General features: G+C 34.0%; 1 protein-coding gene across 27 annotated transcripts; it reads left to right on the top strand.

The window, feature by feature from the left end:
- Positions 1 to 5,630: 5,630 nt before the first annotated feature.
- LOC114258153 (ARM REPEAT PROTEIN INTERACTING WITH ABF2) lies at positions 5,631 to 22,219 on the top strand. 27 transcript variants are annotated; one of them, XR_014342809.1, is made up of 10 exons: positions 5,633 to 5,792; positions 6,455 to 6,488; positions 6,953 to 7,065; positions 7,617 to 7,834; positions 8,276 to 8,315; positions 11,533 to 11,566; positions 12,189 to 12,296; positions 13,014 to 13,054; positions 13,162 to 13,285; positions 13,370 to 17,921. XR_014342809.1 is itself a non-coding variant. In XM_082892688.1 (9 exons), exons 4-9 carry the CDS (start codon positions 7,829 to 7,831, stop codon positions 17,566 to 17,568), a joined length of 411 nt encoding a protein of 136 aa, XP_082748814.1. In that variant the 5' UTR covers positions 5,633 to 5,792; positions 6,455 to 6,488; positions 6,953 to 7,065; positions 7,617 to 7,828; the 3' UTR covers positions 17,569 to 18,696. The 27 variants fall into 27 exon arrangements, 22 of the variants coding, with proteins under 22 accessions (XP_082748815.1, XP_082748814.1, XP_082748817.1 ...); XR_014342807.1 differs by lacking the exon at positions 11,533 to 11,566; XM_082892688.1 differs by lacking the exons at positions 8,276 to 8,315; positions 11,533 to 11,566 and having other exon boundaries at positions 12,189 to 12,282; positions 13,376 to 13,509; positions 17,557 to 18,696.
- The last annotated feature ends 185 nt before the right edge of the window (positions 22,220 to 22,404 follow it).

Genomic DNA, 22,404 nt, shown 5'->3' with positions numbered 1-22,404 from the left:
AAATTATTTGCCAAAAATCTTCTAAAAAAATAATAAATATTAAAAAAAATATGTACTGAATTTTTATATTTTTGTATGCTTTTTAAGTGTATCTAAATTAAGTGAATCCAAAATAATAATAATAATAATAATAATAATTAGAATATTAAAAATATTCACTAAAACAAAAGAATACGGATTGAAATTTTCAAAAATTATTTTTCAAAACTCAAAACCAAACTGAGTGTAAGTTATTGTTATACTATTTTCATTACTCATTCTATATTAATTGGTAATGAGATGAAAATAATTTGGTACTAGTTATCCAAATACATTAAACAAATTCGACAATTAACAATTGAATCAAACAATAGTTTTTGATTTTGTAATTCTAAACCAAATATAAATTTTTGACATATAACTATTTTTTAAATTGGTTTTCGAATATATGAAACGTTTTCAAAAGTTAATTTTTGAATGTGTGCAACATTTTCAGAATTGATTTTTAGAATGATAATTGTGACAATGAAAAAAAAAATACTCCCGAACCAAAAAACTCACCTATTCGTTGCCTAATTTTTAATTAACAATCATTTTTTTTTCTTCTACATCTAAACATTCATTGTTTTGTAAATCCTCCATCATGCAAATCAATAATAATGGTGGGGTGTAATGGAACAATGTTATAAGCAATGGATAAGGAGTGAAAATTTGAGCAACATCGGTCAAATCTACGAGAAAGAATGAAGAATAGTAAAGTGAACAATGACCAATGGAGGGAGTGAGAAAGAAACAAAAAATTAAAGAGTAAGTCTGATGTACATATTTTTTGAAAAGAAAATGTGTACTAAGAATTTCCATATAAAAGATGTGTACTAAGAAAATTTAGTTTTAAGGATTGATGTGTGTATTGATATACATATTAGTCATTTTGTTTAGTGGTAAAATTAATTCATTAAGTGTGCGCATAGAGAGTAAATGATATATGGAAATATAATTATCCTACATCCCCTTAGGACATAATAGTCCAATATATATGGCATTCATAGTCCAGTGGGACTTCTAATCTGACCTACAAATTCTCAACCAAACAATAGATTATATGGTAGATTGGACATGTAGTCCAATCCCCCCTCCAATCCTTCAAAACAAACGCCTCCTAAATATTTTCTACAATAAAATTTATATTGTGGGTGTTGATTTCTGACCACACAACCAAACAGGGAACTTAGCTGGAGAGCATGCGACAGAATAGATTAAGCTAACCACTTGCCAACATGAAGACAAGAATACCACGGTGGTTCGTCCATCGGGGGCACTCCAACGATCAAGTCAGTCACTTATCTCACAAGATATCATCAACTCAAATCAAGAGCTCACAACATAAATTACATCACAAATAAAAGCATACCTTAGACCATGGGGATGCCTCACTTTTATAGTGGTCAGTGTCTAACTTCTTGTAGAAGTTTTACTTCATGGGACTCTATCCTTTACAAAAATAACATCTATCACAACTCACACTATTCAGATTAAAATGAACTTCCTCAAGAGTCCATCTTTATCCAAATAGGTAGTTTGATATCATTTAGGACTTTAGTCCTCTATCCAAATATCTCAGATTCCGGTATTACCGCACCATATCTCTGCATCATGGTCAGCCCACGTGGCACCTCAGCTAACAACCTCGGCCATGTGAATTACCCAAAATATGTCCCCACAACTATCCCCTAGGCTCTATTACCTCGACAACTTGAGGTGATGGAACCTACATTGTTGAATCTTCCAACATGTTGGCTAAACAACATACTAGATATACTTTTTCGACCAAAATCATGACTCGCCGACGTAAAGAAACAAGGACTCAAATGTCCACTCATCAAAAAATCAAGAATTAGGAACCAAGAACCATCATGTTTTATCTCATTCAAGTCCAACATCTGGACAGAGATCGCACTACTAGTAGAGATCATGACTTGCTAGTTCAAGAACATCAAAATCCCAGTATCAACTCATCAGGAACCAAGAACAAATAAGTTCTGTCTCATCCAAATTCAACATCTCAACCACGATCAACATCTCCACTAAAATCAGAGAAAAAAATACCGTTCAAAACAGAGAATAAAATACAACTCAATTGTGGGGACATATTTTTGGGTAATCCACGTGACCGAGGTTGTTAGCCGAGGTACCACGTGGGCGAACCATGGAACCGAGATATGGTGCGGTAATACCAGAATCCGAGATATATGGATAGAGGACTAGAGTTTTAGATGACATCAAACTACCTATTTGGATAGAGATGAGACTCTTGAGGAAGTTCATCTTAATCTGAATAGTGTAAGTTGTGATAGATGTTATCATTGTAAAAGATAGAGTACCATGAAGTAAGACTTCTAGGGGAAGTTGGACACTGAACATTATAAAAGTGAGGCACCCCCGTGTGTCTAAGGTATGCTTTTATTTGTGATATGATTTATGTTGTAAGCTCTTGATTTGAGATGATGATATATTGTTAGATAAGTGACTGACTTGATCGTCGGAGTGTCTCCGGGTGGACGAACTCCCGTTGTATTCTCATCTTCTTGTTGGCAAGTAGTTGTCTTAATCTATTCTTCCGCGTGCTCTCCAACTCAGTTCCTTGTTTGGTTGCGTGGTTGGAAATCAACATCCACATGTACTTTTAGAAATAAAAAAATATTTAATTTTTAAAACTCTTGTATGTTATAATGATGAATTGGGTTTGAATTTCTAATTATTCTTGGGTAGAAGAAAATCATTTGATTCTTCTACTAAAAAATTGTCTGAGATGATGGCTTAAAGACCGCCCTCAGATAGCATATTTGTTGGGTTGGCTTTTTGGTTAAAATAGTCACAAAAAGATAAAATAGATTAAAAAATAATAAGATAAAATGTCACATTCAAATTATAATCATTTGATTTTTTCTCTCACAAAAGTCAAAAGAGTAAAAAAAAATTCATTCCAAACAAGACTTTTTAATTCCAAGTTTAAAAAGCCAAAAATTAAAAAGTCAACTCACACCCCAAACGAAGCCAATTGAAGGACACAATTTTCTTTGATATTTTATAATCGAAAAAATAATGATAAATTTGTGATGCATTGGAGTTGACACATTACAGCTACTCTCGGATTTCTTAGGCAACATAAGGATTAAATTTCTGCTAATTTCAAATCTAAACTTGATCTTGTTGTCCGGCTTCTTGAAATTCACCATAAGTTTTGTTTCAATGAGTAGAACCATTTATTTTGTAAAATTTTTCATATATCATCTATTGAAAAAATTAAACCAATCTAATAATTAATAGACTTTTTCTATTTTTTTTATGACAAATAGTATACACGAAAGTCTTACCAAACCTGCTTATTGAAAGAAGAACCAAATGTTCCCCCCCTCCTTTTTTTTTTATTACAGGAAAATCCCCCCCTTCTACCGCAGGTCCAGGGCAGCATTCCTTGCAGAGATCACCAAGGTGTCCTGTTGAACTTGCCCTGACCACTCAAGACAAGCTCCGCTTAAGTCAGGACTCTTACAGAGATCACCAAGGTGTCCTGTTGAACTTGCCCCGACCACTCAAGACAAGCTCCGCTTAAGTCAGGACTCGAGCAGCGGGGGAGCATTGGGCCCACACCAAGTGCTGTGATAGCAACAACTTGAGGCTAACTTCCTAACCAACTGCTCTACGCCCAGGAGATTGGCCCAAGAAATTTTGAATTTGGGACCTAAGGTCTTAACCCCCGAGCCTTTACCAAATTACCAAACACCGTTGGGTTAATGTTCCCCTTTTTGTTCCTGCTTATAAACAGAATTGTGAGCTTGAGAGGGTTTTGATTTTTACCTACCCAATATTTTATTATTATTATTTTTTTTGGGGACTGTTTTTGAAAATTAGTTAGGGTACGACATTGGATCCTTGTCCTAGATTTTAAGCTCCGTTTGGGATCTTTAAAAGTCACATTTAAGCCTCGTTTGACAAGTGATGATTTTAATTAAAAAGTTATTAAAAAAATTAAAAATCAATAATTTATACCAAAAAATCAAAAATTCTGTTTTCTCTTTACTTTTTATATATCTTTTAATAAAAAATCAAAAAATCACTACAAACATACTAATTTTTTTATATTATATTTTAACTAAAAAAATTAAAAAATTACCAAAAAAATATATTCCTAAACAGGCCTTATTGGCCTTTTTAATGTAACTTCCCGTAGTAGAAAAAAGTCCTTTATGAAAAAAGACTTTTCAGATATGACTTTTAAGAGGAGAACTTTAATAAAAATGGATATGTGGTGGTTATTTATTTAAAAGTCCTACAAAATTAAGAACTATTTTTAATGGGTTTTTTAATTGATAAATTTTATTTAGAGGTGTTCTAATCTAATCTAATAAAAATTATAACATAATAAGTCTTATATATTTATACTTTTATTTCATAAGGTTCTTTTTTCCTAATTTATATTGTTTGTTAAACTATTATACCCTTATATCTATTATTGATATGTATTATATAGAAAAAGGATATACATATTTCTTTTTTGCCACTACCTCTATTTTGGTAGTTATTATTATTCACGTTTTTTGTTTTGATCAGTTTCATTCATATTTGTAATATTGTTTCATTGTGTTAGGATTTGAAACCCTCTATTTGGTAGGGTTTAAAAACTTTAGTTTACACATGACAGTGAAATAATATTATATTCCTCTATTGTTACGGTGAAGCTTTGTGTTCCTCGTCACTTTGTGTTTAAAGTTTTGTGTTGGTCCATTACTATGTTTCTCTGTTGTTGTAAGTTGAAACTTTGTTTATGTTCAGTGAATTTTGTTATAAACATATTTTTCAAAGGTGAGTTTTGTTCGATTTGGATTGGTGGAATGGTAAAATTGCATATATTGTTAATGATAGTGATAATGATAAAGATGAAGATGAAGATGAAGATGATGATGTGGGTGATATATATATATATATATATATATATATTTTTATAGTGATAGAGTTTTTTTTTTTTGGATTTCTAATTCTATTGCTGTCGTTGTTTTTATTTTTTTGTCAATTAGTGTGAATGTTCACATTTCACATTACACATTATTTGAAAGTCTAAGAAATATGTATTAGAATATAGATATAGATATAATTATATATTTTGCAATATGTGAATGTTCACATATCATTGGTTATTTGTTAATATACTTGTTCTTTGAACAATCATTTTTTGTTATCATTAAATAATTGAAATAGTCATTTTTTTTCCTTCAAATTTCACTACAACAAAAAGAGTCTATGGAGACGAAAATTTATGACGAAAATAAATTTTGTCAACAAAAGACTTACCTTTTAGTGAAGAAAATAATATTTCTTCTCCAAATGTGTCATTTTTAGAGAGAAAAATAAAATTTTATCACCAATCTACATACAGAATAAAAAATTAGATTTTTCGCCATTATTTTTATTTTTTTTATCACCAAAATTTTTTCCCCCTATTAAAAAATTTGAAAGAAATTAAACCGCCAAGTTAGTGACAAAAAAAAATCCGTCCCCATTAAAAATATTGAAAGAAATTAAACCGCCAAGTTAGTGACAAAAAAAATTCCGTCACCAAATATTTCAATTTATAAAACTACCTAGTTTTGTGTTTTGGAGACAAATTCTATTTACTCACCAAATCCATTCTCTTGACCCAAATAATCCATTGCTCTCATTTCACACGCAGAGGCAGACTGTATACCTTCGTCAAAGCTCTTCGTTTCTCTCTCTCGCACCATTGTCCAACTCGCAGCACGGTCCACGAATTCCAGGTTAGTTGTAGTCTCTGTTCTCTTTCTCTACCCCTCTCTCTATTCGGGTCTCTCGTTTCTCATTCTCTACCCTTACTCTGTCTTCAGACGTGTTTGGGTCAAGATGAGATTAAAGCCATTCCATTCATTACTTCTAACATTTCTATAACTCTCTACTTTGAAGGGTTCCATGAACAATTTGAATGATTTTAATTTGGGAAAAAAAATATGGAAACTATAATGACTAACATGTTCTATATTTTGATTATGATATTCATATTATAACCAATATAATCATTGAATTGAATGGATTGTTGTTGATTCTACACATTGTAAAGTCTCATGATATTCTAATTGTGTTTGCTAGGTGTTTGATAAAATGCCACAATGGCTAGTTTTTTTTCTTTATTGTTTTGTTTTGTTTTTTCGTTCCTTTTTTTTTGTTGTTGTTGGAGAAACTGGTTCAATCTTAGATCTCTCCCATGGAGTTTGTGGCTTGTGGTAGTAAATTACTTCAACCCAAATTTTGGTATGTCAGTGTTGTGTTAATTAAATCCTTTTAATGAATATGACTTTCCATATAGGTTGTATATGTTACTGAATTTATTTTAATTTTCTTAATAATGAATCTTTTTCAACTACTATATAGTTATAAATAATGATTAATTTATTGTTGCTGACAGCCTTCAAGACAATGTTTTCAACTCTGGGGAAATGGTATGTATTAACTGTAGTTTTTTCAACATTTTATTTGTTCATATCCATATTAGTAACTTGGGATTGGTGTTTGGCTTTTTATGTGGTCCTTATGTCAATTAGAATTTTGGATTGACCTGTTCTATGTTAAAGGTCATGCCTCTACAGAAGTGTATTGTCAATCTGTCATAATATTCTGTAAATGTGAGTGTGAGTGTGTGTGTATTTTTTTTTCTTTTTCAGGAGCAGGGGAGCCGAACTTTCTTATTCTGGGGTGCAGACAGTCTCTTCATTTTTTTGCTTCTTTTTCCCTAGCATGACAACGAGTAATGATATCATAAGATTTAGTGTAATTTTGATGAATACATTGATTGCTTTTGTATAATAGATTTAGAGTTCAGAAACCAAAAAAATTTATTAGATCTTAATGATTGTCACGTTATTAGTCAATTCATGCTGATATGTGGTTAGGTTTTGTTACACAGTTCTGTTGGAATTTTATGCACCCTGGTGCTGTCATTGCAAAAACTTGGCTCCAATCTTGGATGAAGTTGTTGTTTCGCTTGAAAGTGATGCTGATGTTGTCATTGCAAAGATTGTAAGACCTATAACCCAAACTAGCTAAAGACTACTTGAAGAGATTTGTTGCTTTGTCAGTATAGACGGTTATTTTCTGCAAATATTGTGCACGTGAATTATGTTTTAATATTACTCTTAAAGTACCTTTCCTTTAATGTTATTTTTGCCTTGCAAATTGAAATCGTTTTCTTCCGTCATTTCTAGGTTGCTGGTTCATGTACTGTTCATCTATGGCTACTAAAACTGAAGAGTAAAATTGTTTTCCTTTAGGCTTTTACAACAATATATAGTAAAAATTATTTTTTATTAATCTTAGCTTGATATTTTGGCTCATCTATGTTGGTTTATTTCTCATCCATTAATCTACATTTTGCTTTCTGATTATTGATATGATTTTCTTATTTGTATCTTCGGTTATGATTTTTTCTGCACCAATACCATGAGATTTCTTTACCGCATTGAAATCATTGGTTTGATTACAACTTACTGGTTTCATCTGCGTTGATGTTGATCCTTTTATTTGTTACAAATTTTATTCCTAAATTGCTCCCACCATTTTGTACTTTGTAGGATGCCACTGCAAATGATGTACCAATTGATATTTTCGACGTGAAAGGTTATCCAACATTGTACTTCAAGTCAGCAGGTGGAAATCTGTTGCAGTACAATGGGGAACGTACCAAAGAAGATACAATTGACTTTATTTAGAAGAATCGGGATAAACTTGCCCAGCAGGAAGCTGGAAAAGATGAGCAGCAGGAACCTGGAAAAGATGAGCTGTAATGAAGGTATTTTTGTAAACATTACAATTTTGTTTATCATTTAAGGCAGTAGTGTCAGATTGTAATCAACAAAATGTAACATGCACTGGCCTGGTGTGAATTGGGGCAGCTGTGTGGACTGGTTATTTGGGCAAATTTCTGGCCACTCCTTGGCCACTATTGTGAAGAAATTGATGTTTACTTGTGCTATCTACTGTATCTGGCAGGAGAGAAACTATAGGATTTTCTCATTTTCCCCATTTTCCTTTTGTCTGCAGCGCTATGCTGGTACTTACTTAGGGATGTTATAGGTTGAGTGATTGTGAGCCACCTCAGTTAGGAGTATTGATTGAGATTCTTGAGAGTTGAGAGTGTTCTGTTTATGAGGGAATTTGAGCCCATATATGAGTGTTGAGAGATGTGAGACCTCCATATTCATGTATTCTTGCTTATTATCTTGCTTTGCAGGTTGTCAAGCTGGTCTCATGTAGGGAGGAGGGTTGAAATGGTGAGTCCCTATAACTAGGCTCAGTTCTGTGGGTTGAGTGATGGTGAGCCACATAGTTTATCTAACTCTTCTTCTGCAGGTTGTCAAGCTGGTCCTAATTGTAAGGGAGTTTTTTTGTTGAGGGTTAAGTGTTTGGATAGCTCTCATAAATTGTTTAGAGTGTTTTGTGTTGCCTATTGAGGGTTGAGTGAATGAGGACTAATTTTGTGGGCAGTTTTTACCCAACTTTGTTTTATAAAATGTAAATTTGTCATTGGGGTTTGCTGGAACTTGAACGAACAGTATATTGAATCTGTTGAACCTCCCCATAAGTCGAATATGTGATGGTTGAACAGATTTCTTTTAGGCCTGTGAACATCTGTTTCTGGTTGTTTGCAGCTGATTTTGTTGTTTCGAATATGCTGTGATGGATTTCCTTCTGTTATGCTGACTGTGTCCGCAGTTGTTGTTCTGCTGGTATGCTGGCTGGTTTATTTCTCTGCTGGCTGCAGCCCATGCTGTGTCACACCCCAAACCCGCCTCTAAGAGTTTGGGCATGGCCAACCTGATAACAGATTCAAAATTCAACAATCGATAGTATAATTATCTTATGCAATACGGGACCTGAACGGAAGCAATTATCAGTTTAAAATAACATTCATTGAGCTAGTGTTTACATGCCAAGATCACAAAACATTTCATTGCATAAACCTATACATAATGAAGCATATACATAAGTTACATAATGAAGCATATACATAAGTAACAACTATATATATATATACAGTCTCAACCCCGCATCTGGGGTATAACTAAAACATCGATAATGAAGGTTATACATGACTAACAACATTTGACAAAAGGCTAGTGGCCAATGTTATGAGCTATGAAAAGAACTCCACAAAAATGAATAAGCTTCATCTAACTGCTTGGACACAGCGGGGTTGACAAAAGAAAAACTGCTAGGCTGGACTAGGATTGACCTCTGAGTTGATTACCTACAGAGATATACATAACACGGAGTGAGCAAGGCTCAATGAATAATAGTATGCAGGGGATTCAAATGAATGAACATGAATCACGCCGCATATAAGCGCATAGATCAGATGTTTGGTCTTATTTTGTAAATATTTCCAAAACGGCCTTGGGCCCAATATTTACACAACATGGTCTCAGGCCTAATATCATGCAGAATGGCCTCCGGCCCAACATATTGTACAGAACCGCCTCAGGCCCACATCTCAACAGCTTTTCACATATTGGAGGGTAGGTAGAGCATCGACATGTACACTATCTCCCTTGGCCTTAGGCCATGAATCATAGTCACTTCAAATCATATTTGGGTCGGCGAGACATCGGCATGTCATCGTCTCCCTCAGCCTTAGAGTTGTCCACATTCAGTGGCTTATAACTGAACGGCCTCAGGCCCATCACTAGCAAAGCAGAACGACCTCAGGTCCATAAGGATATTGTTGCTCAACAACACATAGGTTTCCCAGTTGTTCACTATAAGGAGACATAGCTTACTTATGCATAACAAAACGCTAATGATAACTATTAGCAGTAAACGAAACGCATCACTACACTACTATTACTCACAGTACTGTGGCGGAGCGATAGTCCTTTCCTGTATGTGATCTACACACATGCAATTTATAAATTAGTCCATTTTCCTTTTTAATCAATATACGATTCGTTCGACATTCATTTAATTATAAGCATTTTAAAAGCTTCAGATACACATTTTAGCAATCCCAAAGGGTCAAACAGGAGAAAAGAAGCACACAGTATTTTTCTACATGGGCCGCACGTGCGGAAGCCCCTTGTTGCACGTGCAGGAAGATGGGCCGCACGTGCGTCCCACACGTGCATATATTTCAGAATTCCAACTTTGCACTCCCCTATTTTCTGCACGTGCGGTTGTGAGCCCTGTACGTGCGGTGGTGCTTCCCGTACGTGCGATGATGACCCCCGCACGTGCGGTCGCAGCCCCTGTTTTGGGCAGTCCGAATCAAGGCACAAATTCAACAAGGCAAACATATCACAAAGGAGAAAAATGGGGAAATCACCTCAATACTATAACATAATATTACCATAACATGAATCATAAATGATAATACCATAATGAACATGAATTACAAGTTTATTTAGATCATAATCTTTTCTAGATTCACATACACAATTCAATTCCCCCATGGTTGTGGTTAGATTTGATATATGAACAATACATGTGTATAATCATACGAGTTCCAATATGAAAAATCAAAGAATAGGATATATTCCCCCATATAGCTCAAATTAATTTCAAAACAACCAAATGATAAGCACATCTTTCCAATTAGTCAAATTTCACACACAAGACCTCAATTACAAACCCTAACTTGCATGAATATCAAGGAAATTCTTACTCAAGTCCAAGAGAGAGGTTATTCAAGGTGGGTTATACATACCTTGAGCTCAAATCTCAACAATCCTTCACAATTTCCCAATTTTCTTCCTTGTTGAAGCTTCCTCCCTCTTGCTCTCCCTCTCTGACCCTCTCCTTCTCTCAGGAGATATTTTTGTTTTGTGATATAGCAAGTGACCAACATAAGAGTTTTAAACGTATATTTAAGGGTTAGTCATAAATTAATCAATTTAATCATTCCGACTCAAATTTTTACGAAAACTCATATTATGATTTAAAAATCATGCTTATTACAATTATAAAGTCAATTTCGAGTTATCAAGCTTTTAAGGCTTCCAATTACTAATTCAAACATCGCAATTGTAACAGATTTTTCTCCTAATTAATAGATATAAATCCATAATCATATAATTCAGGCAATTAAACTTAATTTCGCATGGAATTTTACATTAAACATATAAGTGCACCTAATAAGAGACCGAAAGCATACCAGAAAGCATATAAAAGGGTCGGGTTATTACATGTTGATTGCAGTGTTCTTTCACCTCTGTAGCAGCTTTGCTGCTGTGATTCCTTTTTGCAACACTTTATTAGTTTTTCTGCAACATCTGCAGGAGTCATATGGATATCCTCCAACAACACATTAATTCTGACAAACAAATTATGTGATTTGATATTAAAATAGTTTTTCTTCTACCCGCTTGCTTATGATTTGTTACAGCTATAACTTTTGTGTAATCTTCATGTTAAATATAATTAAGTTTAGGTGAATGTTTTTCTTTGAACACTTATTAGTTATGCTGCGTTTTTCTTTGAATGTTTTGGCCTCAGGTTTTGTGGATCTTGTAACGAGTTTGATCTTAAGGTGACTCTTCTCATAGGCCTTAGACAAGAATTGATACACATTGATATATATATATACACACACACGCATGTACACAATCACACACGTGGATGAGGTTAAGGGTGAACGAAAACCCATAATGGTCTTAAGAGGTTGAGAGTGAACCTACTGAAAACCCGGATATGTTATATTTGTTGTATGGGTGAATTTCGATAGTTTTTGTTTTCAAATGGCAGTTATGATGGTAAATTGACAAAAGGAAAATGGTAAATTGATTGCAGTTATGATGAACATCTATAACTATGTTTGTGTTTATGAGCTATTCTCATGAAGTCTGAAGTAGTTAGTCTCAATTGTTCTCATTGATATGTGTTATAATATATGTCTTTGTTGTGGGATTCACACTTGCAATTAATCTCAACCATAACATTGCTCTTTTACAGGAAAAGTTTTTTGGTTGTGTAATATTTGCTCTCTCTCTCTCTCTTTGGTCCTGAAAGTTGTGGATAGAATTGTACTCATAATTTGCCTTCTCAAAATTTTACTCATAATTTTGTGCCGCTCTTTTAACTAAGATTTAATTGTCTGTTTTCCTTTTATCTTTATATTGTTTCCGTTTTTAAGAAAGTAAGATTATTTGCAGGTGCATATTGTGCAGAGAGGAGCTGTCCAGCCTTTGATTGAGATGCTTCAATCCCCAAATGTACAGCTTAGAGAAATGTCGGCCTTTGCACTGGGTAGGTTGGCACAGGTTAGTGCTTATTTTTTTCTTTCTCTTATTACTAAAAAATTACAATTAGTTGATACGGTTGACCTGTAAATTTGCTGCCATTGTACCCACAGATGTTGTCTTCCAGCTAACTAATGATTGTTAGGTGTGTATGATGAGTCAAAGTTAATGCATCCATTGAATTTCTAAACTTTTCAAAACTTTGGTTGTGTAGGTCATAACTAAGGAGATGGAAGTTATTTTTCAATGATAGGGAATACTGAACAAAAAAAAAAGATGGGGAATATTTTTTGTTATAATTGCTTTGAATTCTTTTTGTGAAAAGAACAAAAGCAAAAACAAACTTTGTATTTCTGGTTAGTAGATTCTTGTGAAATTAAAATGACACCATATTTTGGTTCAAATGATGTTGAGTGGTTCCATGCTATGGATACCTCCTTGCGGTGGCATGGTGACAAGAAGAGAGAAAAAAGCAGGCATCTATGTAGGTGCATGGTTTTAAAATTTGATGTCTAGTCATGTTAAGTGGGCCAAAGTTGTTCTCAGATAGGTGCCTATATTGAACAACAAGATGGCCAAACTACTGAAGGTTCCTAGAGTGTGGTTTATATATGTGCCTTCCCATTATTATCATATTCCAAAATTTCCTTCTTGTTTTTGTCAGTTCCTCTTACATGATACGCTGTCTTCATATTTGTAATTTCTATAATTATAAACTTTATTGAGTACATTGTGTAGCCAAGACACTGAAAAGATTAGAGGAGAAGATTCAGGGACGGGTGAGCATTTTTTTGTACGTAGATGTTAAATTATATGATTATGGTTTAGTTCTAGTGCTTTTTTATGCACATTCTTGAATCTAAATCCCTTAATTTCTCCCTTGTAGGTTTTAAGCCATTTGTTATATCTGATGCGTATAGCAAAGAAGACTATTCAAAGACGAATTGCTTTGGCTCTTGCCAACCTTTGTTCTGCAGAGGATCAGAGAACAATATTCATTGATAACAATGGTATGCCATTTTCTAGGCTGACATTTGACATAATTGAAATTGTTGTCCCTATTGATTTCAATTGCTTATATCACTTGTGTGGAGGATTAGAGTTACTACTTGGTTTTCTTGGTTCCACGAACCTAAAGCAGCAACTTGATGGTTCTATAGCCTTGTACAAGTTGGCTAACAAAGCCACAACTCTTTCTCCCATTGATATGGCTCCTCCATCTCTGACACCACAGGTGTGTGTCCTTTTTATTGTTAGTTTATTTGGCCCATGTGTTCTGTTAGATTTGGAATTATTTCAAACAATTAGCAGGACTAGTATTTGGTAGATTTCATGAAAATATCAGTTGGCTTTTAATTTAAGAAATTTTGAATCTATTGTTTATTTTAATTGTGTACGTGCATCTTGCAAGAGTTAGGATCCTAGAGTAGAGTAGTGAGGCTATTAGCTTTTTACTAGACAATTGTTGAAATATTAATTGTGCTGTACTCAAGACCTCTGTCTTAAAGGGGTTTGGGCTTGTTGATTTGACCAAATTTCCAGCTTCTACAGTAATTACTGCTAATCGGGATTTAACTTTTATCATATTTCCCTCAATGTGTACCTTTTAGAGTTATATGCCAGTTATATTCTATTAAGGTTAATGCTAATATCTAACTTTTTATCGTAAATTAAACAATAGATGACTATTCTATGTCTATGCAGCATTTGGTTAATACAAGTCAAAACAAGTTTTTTTTTGTTGTTTTTGTTTCATTTTTGAGTTCTGATGACCATGATCTGAATCAAGATATACCGAACTTGCATGCCGTGGTTCAAAGCCTCCATCCAAATATAACTCTATGAAAATTTGTAATTTACTAATATATTTATAACAGTGAGATGGGGAAGTATCCTAACTTGAAATTAATGATGTTGTAAACATCTAAAATAAACTATCTATCTACGTCTTTGTTGTTATTGATATTTTTGCACTTCCTTGAGAAATTGACTTCACACTCGGCAATGAGAAATTATCGTGATAACAACACGAGAGAAACCAATGTAAGTTTTAAAAATTTACAGAACTAGTACGGAACTCTTGGTTTGCAAACTAAGTAGAAAAATGCACTTTTCCAACACTTACGCTTGAAAATATGCCATCGGGCTCCAAAATTGTGGAACAACCATGAGTAGGCCCGGGAACACCTTGAACAGCTCGGGAGGGACCAATGTAAGTTGTGGAAACTTGTGGAACTAGCACAGGACTCCTTGTTTGAAAACTAAGGCCTTGTTTGGGAACAGGCTAATTTAGTAACTTTTTGGCTATTTGGATAAAAAGGTAGGTAAAAAAACTTGTATGTTTGGGATGACTTTTTGGCTAATTACGAAAAGATGTGCAAAAAGTAAAGAGAAAAGAGAATCTTTGACTTTTTAGTATGGGTTGTTGGCTTTTTGGCTAATTTAGTAACTTTTTGGCTAATTGGCTAAAATAGCCTCTTGCCAAACGAGGCCTAAGTAGAAAAATGTACTTTTCCAATACTTAGGCTTGCAAATAGGCCATCGGGAGCTAAAATCGTGTAACAGCCACAAGAAGGCCCGGGGAACACCTTGAACACTTCGGGGGGAACCAATGTAAGTTGTGAAAACTTACAAAACTAGCACCGGACTCTCGATTTGAAAACTAAGTCGAAAAATGCATTTTTCAAACACTTAAGCTTGAAAATAGGCCATCGGGTGGCCAAAATCGTGTAACAGCCACGAGAAGACCCAGGGAACACCTCAAACACCTCAGGAAGGACCAATGTAAGTTGGGGAAACTTATGGAACTAGCATGAGACTCCCGGTTTGAAAACTAAGTAAAAAAATGAACTTTTCCAACACTTAAGATTGAATATAGGCTATCGGGGGGTCAAAATCATGTAACAACCACGAGAAAGCCTGGAGAACACCTAAAACACCTTGGGAGAGACCAATGTAAGTTGTGGAAACTTACGGAACTAGCACAAGACTCTCGGTTTGAAAACTAAGTCAAAAAATGCACTTTTCTCACACTTAAGCTTGAAAATAGGCCATATGGGGCGAAAATCGTGAAACAGTCACGAGAAGGCCCGTGAAACACCTCAAACACCTCGAGAGGAACCAATGTAAGTTGTGAAAACTTACGGAACTAGCATGAGACTCCCAAATTGAAACTAAGTCAGAAAATGCATTTTTCTCACATTTAAGCTTGAAAATAAGCCATCGGGGGCCAAAATCGTGTAACAGTTATGAGAAGGCCTGGGGAACACCTTAAACACCTCAGGAGGGACCAATGTAAGTTATGGAAACTTACGAAACTAGCGCGAGACTGCCGGTTTGAAAACTAAGTGGAAAAATGCACTTTTCTGACACTTAAACTTGAAAATACGCTATCGGGGGGCCAAAATCGTTAAACAACCACAAGAAGGCCCAGGGAACACCTCAAACACCTCAGAAGCAACCATTATAACTTGGTAAACTTACGGAATTGGCACGGAACTCTCGGTTTGAAAACTAAGTCCAAAAATGCACTTTTCTCACATATAAGCTTGAAAATAGGCTATCGAGGGCTAAAATCGTGTAACAGGCACAAGAATTCCCAAGGAACACCTCAAACACCTCAGGAGGGACCAATGTAAGTTGTGAAAACTTACGAAACTAGTATGGGATTGTCGGTTTGAAAACTAAGTCGAAAAATGTACTTTTCTTACACTTACGCTTGAAAATAGGCCATATGGGGCCAAAATCGTGTAACAGTCATGAGAAGACTTAGGGAACATCTCAAACACCTTGGGAGGGACCAATATAAGTTGTGAAAACTTACAGAACTAGCACAGGACTCCCAATTTAAAAACTAAGTCGAAAAATGCATTTTTCGCACATTTAGGCTTAAAAATAGGCTATCAGGGGTCAAAATTGTGTAAAAGTCACGAAAATGCCTGGGGAACACCTCAAACACCTCGGGAGGGACCAATGTAAGTTGTGAAAACTTATGGAATTAGTACAGGACTCCCGATTTGAAAACTAAGTCGAAAAATGCATTTTTCTCACACTTAAGTTTGAAAATAGGCCATCGATGGCCAAAATCGTTAAACAACCACGAGAAGGCCTGGGGAGCATCTCAAACACCTCGGAAGCGACCATTGTAACTTGTGTAAACTTATGGAACCATAGTTGTTAAATCGGGATTCGTATCGTGAATCGAAATGACCTCGTACCGAATCGCGAATCGAATCGAATCGTGAATCGTAAAGATTCGGTTATTTTTTTTAAATTACTTAAAACATATATCTACACATTTAGATGTTAAATATATCTTATGAATATAAAATATTTAGACTTAAATTTATGAAAATATTATTTTGAATGATAATCACGTAGTTTAATAGGTAAGAAGGTAACAAAGGTTCCTATGTAAGATCACCATCTTACATTTTTTTCTTTTTTAGATATGTCTTATCAACCATTCTTAATAAAAAAATAATAACTAAATAGACAAATTATCAATTTCTAAAGTAATAATAATTAACGATATTGATATTTAGACAATAAGTATACATACTTTTCTAAGTAACAGTGAGCAAATAATAAGAAAGAATTATTTAGAATCTTTTATTTTAAAACCTAAAACATTTTAAAAGATATAACTGATCTCAGCAATAGATAATTCATAGTTTAACTTTAATTTTAAACATCATTAGAAGATATATTATGATTTTTTAAAGGAAAAAAAATGAGAAGAAAGGTTAAAAATATGTTGGGTCTGATTAAATCCAATTGGATCCTATTAAAAACTCCATAATTACTAAAATAACAACAAATCATGTATATACGTTAGTTATTTTGGTATTAAACACTACTAGAAGTTGTATTATGTAATTTTCACCAAAAAGATGGACAAAAAAAGAGACGAAATATGTCGGACACAATAATTTCAAAAATTGCATGAATCGTAAAAAGTGAATCGAATCGTGAATCGATTGTGAATCGTACGATTCACTAGAGATTCACTTCCAAAATAGATTCACCCATAGATTCGTATCGATTTTACAAAAATTGTGAATCGAATCGTGAATCGAATCGCGAATCGTGAATCGAATCGCGAATCGTAAGATTCTGATAATAGAGTAAGGAACTAGCACGAGACTCCCGATTTGAAAACTAAGTCAAAAAATGCATGTTAAATTGTATATTTAATTGATAAGATAATAATTGCCTAACTTTCATTCTCTCTCTCTTTTGTGTGTGTGTATGTGTGTGTGTGTGTTTTGTTTTGTTGCAGATTCGAAATTAGATATGGACATGTTTGGTAATCTGGAGAGCAAAAACTAGCTCATTTTGTGTTTTTGTTCATTTTATCTTACATGTATTTTGGTTGTATTGTAAATTTTACATTTTTGTGGATATTAAAGGACATGTTTGGTCATCCGCACTTGATATTATATTTTGTGGATATTAGTAGACATGTTTTTTGTGGATATTAGGAAACGCGTTTGGTAATTCGCATGCGTTTGATATTGTATTTTTGTGGATATTAGTAGACATGTTTGGTAATCCGCATGCAGTTGATATTGTATTTTTGTGGATAGTGTTGAAATTCGACTGTGGTGTTTATGAAAATGAACAGATTTTTGTATTGATTTATAATGGATATTTTATTGAACAAGTTATTAAAATGTGCAGGGAATTTTTAGTGAAAAGAAAAATTTTAAATTGGAAATATTTTCCCCATTTAAATTTTTTTTAATTATTATTAGTGACAAAAAAAAATGTCGCTATTAGTTTTCAAACAACATGACGAATAATTTTGTCACTAATGATATAGTACCAAACAAATAATTTCATAACATTTGCTAAATATTTTGTCGCTAAATTGAAATATTTGATGACAAAATGTTTTTTGTCATTGAAGAGTTTTCTTTTGTACTCATTTTAGTGACGAATTTTTTTGTCACTTTAATCTATATCATTGGTGAGGAAAAATTTCGTCACTAAAACCTATTTGGTGACGAAATATTTCGTCACCAAAACAGTCAAAATAAAATATTATCTAATTCTAGTGACGAAATTGATGTTATAGATGACGAAAAATACAACATTTGGAGATGAAAAATTTCATCGCCAAAAATAAAAAATAAGCGACGAAACTATTTTCGTCACCAGGTACTTTCAACGACAACATATAGGTGACAGAAATGGTGACAAAAATTTTTCGTCACAAATCACTTTGGTGATGGTGATGAAAATTTGATGTTTGGAGACAAAATCAGTCTGTCACCAAAGGCCTTTTTTGTTGTATTGTTTGTTTTATGTTACAGTGTGAATGTTCACATTGGTATGAATTTAGTTTTTCTAAGATTAGTTGTATATTAATTGTAAATTGTGGTTTATTTTCAATATAGGTTTTTGTTTTGCTGATAAATTTTTTTTTTTTTTTTTTAAATTGTGAACATTCATATTGTATTTTGCTATGAGTTTTTTTATTTTTGAAGTTTTTTCGAAAGTTAGTTGTATTTTGTTGTTTTTTTTTATTATACTTGTTGGCTGAACAATCATTTTTGTTACCATTGAACAATCGAAATAGTCGATTTTTATTTTTTTTTCAATTTTATTTTATGTTTTCACATTGTAGTGTGAATGTTCACATTAGTATGAGTTTATTTTTTTTTAAAAAAACTAGTTGTATATTAATTGTAAATTATAAACATTCACATTGTAATTTGGTATAAGTTTTATTTTTCTGAAAGTTAATTGTATGTTTATTATTTTTGTTACTATACTTGTTGAATAATCAATTTTGTTACCATCGAACAATTAAAATAGTCGATTTTTACTTTTTTCACTTTTATTTTTTGTTTTCACGTTGCAGTGTAAATGTTTGTACTGACATGCGTTATTTTTTTTTAAGGTTAGTTATATGTTAATTATAAATTGTGAATATTCTCATTGAATTGTGGTATGAATTTTATTTTTTCGAAAGTTAGTTATATGTTTTTTGTTTATTGTGAACATTCATATTGTACATTATTATGTGTTTTGTTTTTTCAAAAGTTAATTGTATGTTTGTTGTTTAATGTGAACATTCATATTGTATTTTAATTTTCATTCAGATTTTTTGTTACATTATTTTTAAAATTTTCAAATTATAAAAATGTTCAAAGTTCATAATTTGAGATTTTTTTTCCATGGAATGCGGGAGAAATTTTCTCCTTAGAATAAGGGAGAAATTTTCTCCATAGAATAAGGGAAATATTTTCTTTTTATAATGAGGGAGAGATTTTCTCCATAAAATTAGGGACTGTTGTTACGTATTAGTTTCAAAATAGAAACATGTGCAAAAAATTAGAAAGGATGATTTGGTCATATTACATTAAATAGGACTTAATGGAATTGTAAAAAAGAATATGGGTTAGATGGAATAAAATATCTAGAAAGAGGATTTATCCAAAAATAGTCCATTTTTAATATATAAAATTATGTTTGGGTGAAGAAAATCCAGAAATTATATTAGAGAGTATTTGATCCCAAATTTTCAACCATATATATAGATATATATACTTGTTTTAAACCCTATTTTAGATACCTTTTTAATTCGTTAGATGAAGTTACAAGGGATTAAAAAATGTAATGGTATATCTGAGTGGAAATAACATTAAAATGTGTTAATTAAATTAACTATTTGTTGTGACTTCGTATTACATAGGTTTGATATTAACCTGATAGGTTTGATATTCATGTTATCCTATCATGTCAGGTTCGAGCTTGTGTAGGTGGGGGTTGAGATCTTTGTAGGAAACTAGGGGCTGTCCTGTTCTGTTTGCACTGGGTTGGGTTGATCTGTGGGTTTTTGCAGACCAGGAGCTCTGCTTTGGTTCAGTTCTTGCTTCCTATTGTTGTGTTGCTGCAGTGAAGCTGGGGGATGCTGGGTTGCTGTTTGGTTGCTGGTATTGATGTTGTTGCTCTGAGGTAAGGTGTTGTTGGAGAGCTGGTCAGACTTTTATTGGCTGATCACTTTACCAAGACCTTATCTGGATGGGCTGCTATAGGGATGCTACTGTGTGACAAGGTGTGAAAGAGGAAGCTGCTGCTGAGAATGCAGTATTGGTATTAAGGGTGCTCTTCTTGTTCTGGCTGTCTTGGTGTTGTTGTTACTGGTTTTGTTTGGTGTGGTGTACTGGTTTGGTTTGGTGTAATTTAGGAGATTGAGGATTGAGTGTGTGTTTAATGGGAAGTAATTTAGGATGGTGGAGTTGACTGTATTGATAAAGTTAAGGATTGCAGTCTGGTGTAAAACTGATTCCATAGATGGTTTTACTCAGTATAGCGATCCTGGGTTTACTCTTGTTGTACAGTGATCCGGACATGTGTCCGTGGATGTTGGTAGTTGTTTATTATCTTGTTTGCATCCTCTTTACTTTGTATATTGAGTTATAGGATGTGTTGGGCAGGTTTGTTTCAGGTTGGTTGTGTTTGGGAGCCTAGTGCTGCTGCCCAGCTTTTTGGACCTTCGCTCGAGCGAGGAGTTGGTCGCTCGAGCGAGAGTTGAGTTTGTGTCTGGTGGATCGAGCCAGAGTGGCTTCGCTCGAGCGAGCGATTGCGTCTGGTTCTGGACCTGAGAGTTGCATTTCTTGGCTCGAGCGAGCTTTCTTCGCTCGAGCGGTCTGGTTGTTCTTCGCTCGAGCGAGAAGTCTGTCGCTCGAGCGTGCTGGTGGCAGACCTGAGGGTTTGAGTTGTTGGCTCGAGCGAGCATTCTTTCGCTCGAGCGCACTTCTGAGTTTTTGGCTCGAGCGAGAACTTCTTGGCTCGAGCGAGAGTTTTCTGTGTCTGGTCGCTCGAGCGAGCGTGTTTTATATCAGCGGACAGTAGCGATTTTGAACTTCAGTTTTTCACTTTCTTTTTTGATCAAACCCTAGATCCGAGACTCTCTCTCTCTAAACTTACACTCTCTCTAAGATTTGATCTCCCTAGAGTGTGAATCTAGCCTAGAGCCTTTGTTAAAAAGATAGAGGGCGTTGAGAGCTTCGACTTAATCTGAAAAAGTTTGGATTTGGAACACGTTGATCTTCGAGTCTTCATCTCCTTTTTGGCTCAAACTTCGAGATAGGGATATCCTACTCCTCTCTATGGATTTTTTCTTTAAATTTTAGTATTTTGAGATGTTGGGGTTGGTTTGGTAATTTGGTGAAAGTTTGGGGCTTTTGTGTTATTTTACAAATGTTGGGGTTTTATTCATAATAAACCTAGATGCATGTTTGGCATAGAGAAATGGAATAAATGTTGAATCATTGATGAAAATGGGACCTAAGGGTTGAAATGGTAATTATGGATAACGACCTAATTACATTGTTTGATTAATTGGGATAATTAATTGTGAGAAATGAGGAAATGAAATGTTGATTGAATATCCATTGTGCATTTATTTTCTGTTTAGAAATAACTGCTTTGGGCTATCGGTGGAGGATAGTCGTGATTGTTGTAGACAATGCATGATGATTAGGCAAACGGAAACTAATCAATGGAATGTGTCATGGAACTTGACGGTTGATAGAATACATTAACTGTATGTATTGAGTGATTGTATATAGAACCATTGTGTTTGTATACGTTATGTGTATAGGAGGAGATGGGGGATGTACTCCGCGGTTTAGGGGAAGATGAGGGATGTACCTCTAAACCGGATAGTATTGGGAGAAGATAGGGGATGAACTCCGTAGATACAGCTCATATGCTTGTCTAGAGAAGTGAAGATAGAGCTTATATGCTTATCTTTGTGAAGTGTGGATATAGCTCATATGCTTATCTGTGAATATGGGATATTGTTGTTATACATATCTGTTGAGAATGTGGATATAGCTTATATGCTTATCTGTGAATGTGGGATATAGTTTTTATACATATCTGTTGAGAATGTGGATAGAGCATATATGCCTATCTGTTGAAAAAGGGGAAAATGAAAAGTAACTTGGACTCATAAGTCGTATGACATAAATATGTGATTTATGTGAATGTATCAGTGTTGGCCATCTATCAATTGCTAATCTTTTAGTCATTGTTCATGGTTGGTTTAGTGTATTTCTACTGGGCTGTGGCTCACCCTATATGAGAATATCATTTTCAGGTACATGTAGCA

Source organism: Camellia sinensis, chromosome 10 (assembly GCF_055761805.1).
Source record: "Camellia sinensis isolate YWXY chromosome 10, ASM5576180v1, whole genome shotgun sequence".
Classification (NCBI taxonomy): Eukaryota; Viridiplantae; Streptophyta; class Magnoliopsida; order Ericales; family Theaceae; genus Camellia; species Camellia sinensis.
Note: the sequence above shows the minus strand (reverse complement) of the source record. Positions and strands in the feature narration are given on the sequence as shown.

What these genes read in the sequence shown, in the direction of transcription:
- LOC114258153 (XM_082892676.1), top strand. An exon ending in AATGTCGGCCTTTGCACTGG is followed by an intron (nt 12,283 to 13,013) that starts GTAGGTTGGCAC and finishes TACATTGTGTAG; the next exon opens with CCAAGACACTGAAAAGATTA. An exon ending in AGGAGAAGATTCAGGGACGG is followed by an intron (nt 13,055 to 13,161) that starts GTGAGCATTTTT and finishes TCTCCCTTGTAG; the next exon opens with GTTTTAAGCCATTTGTTATA.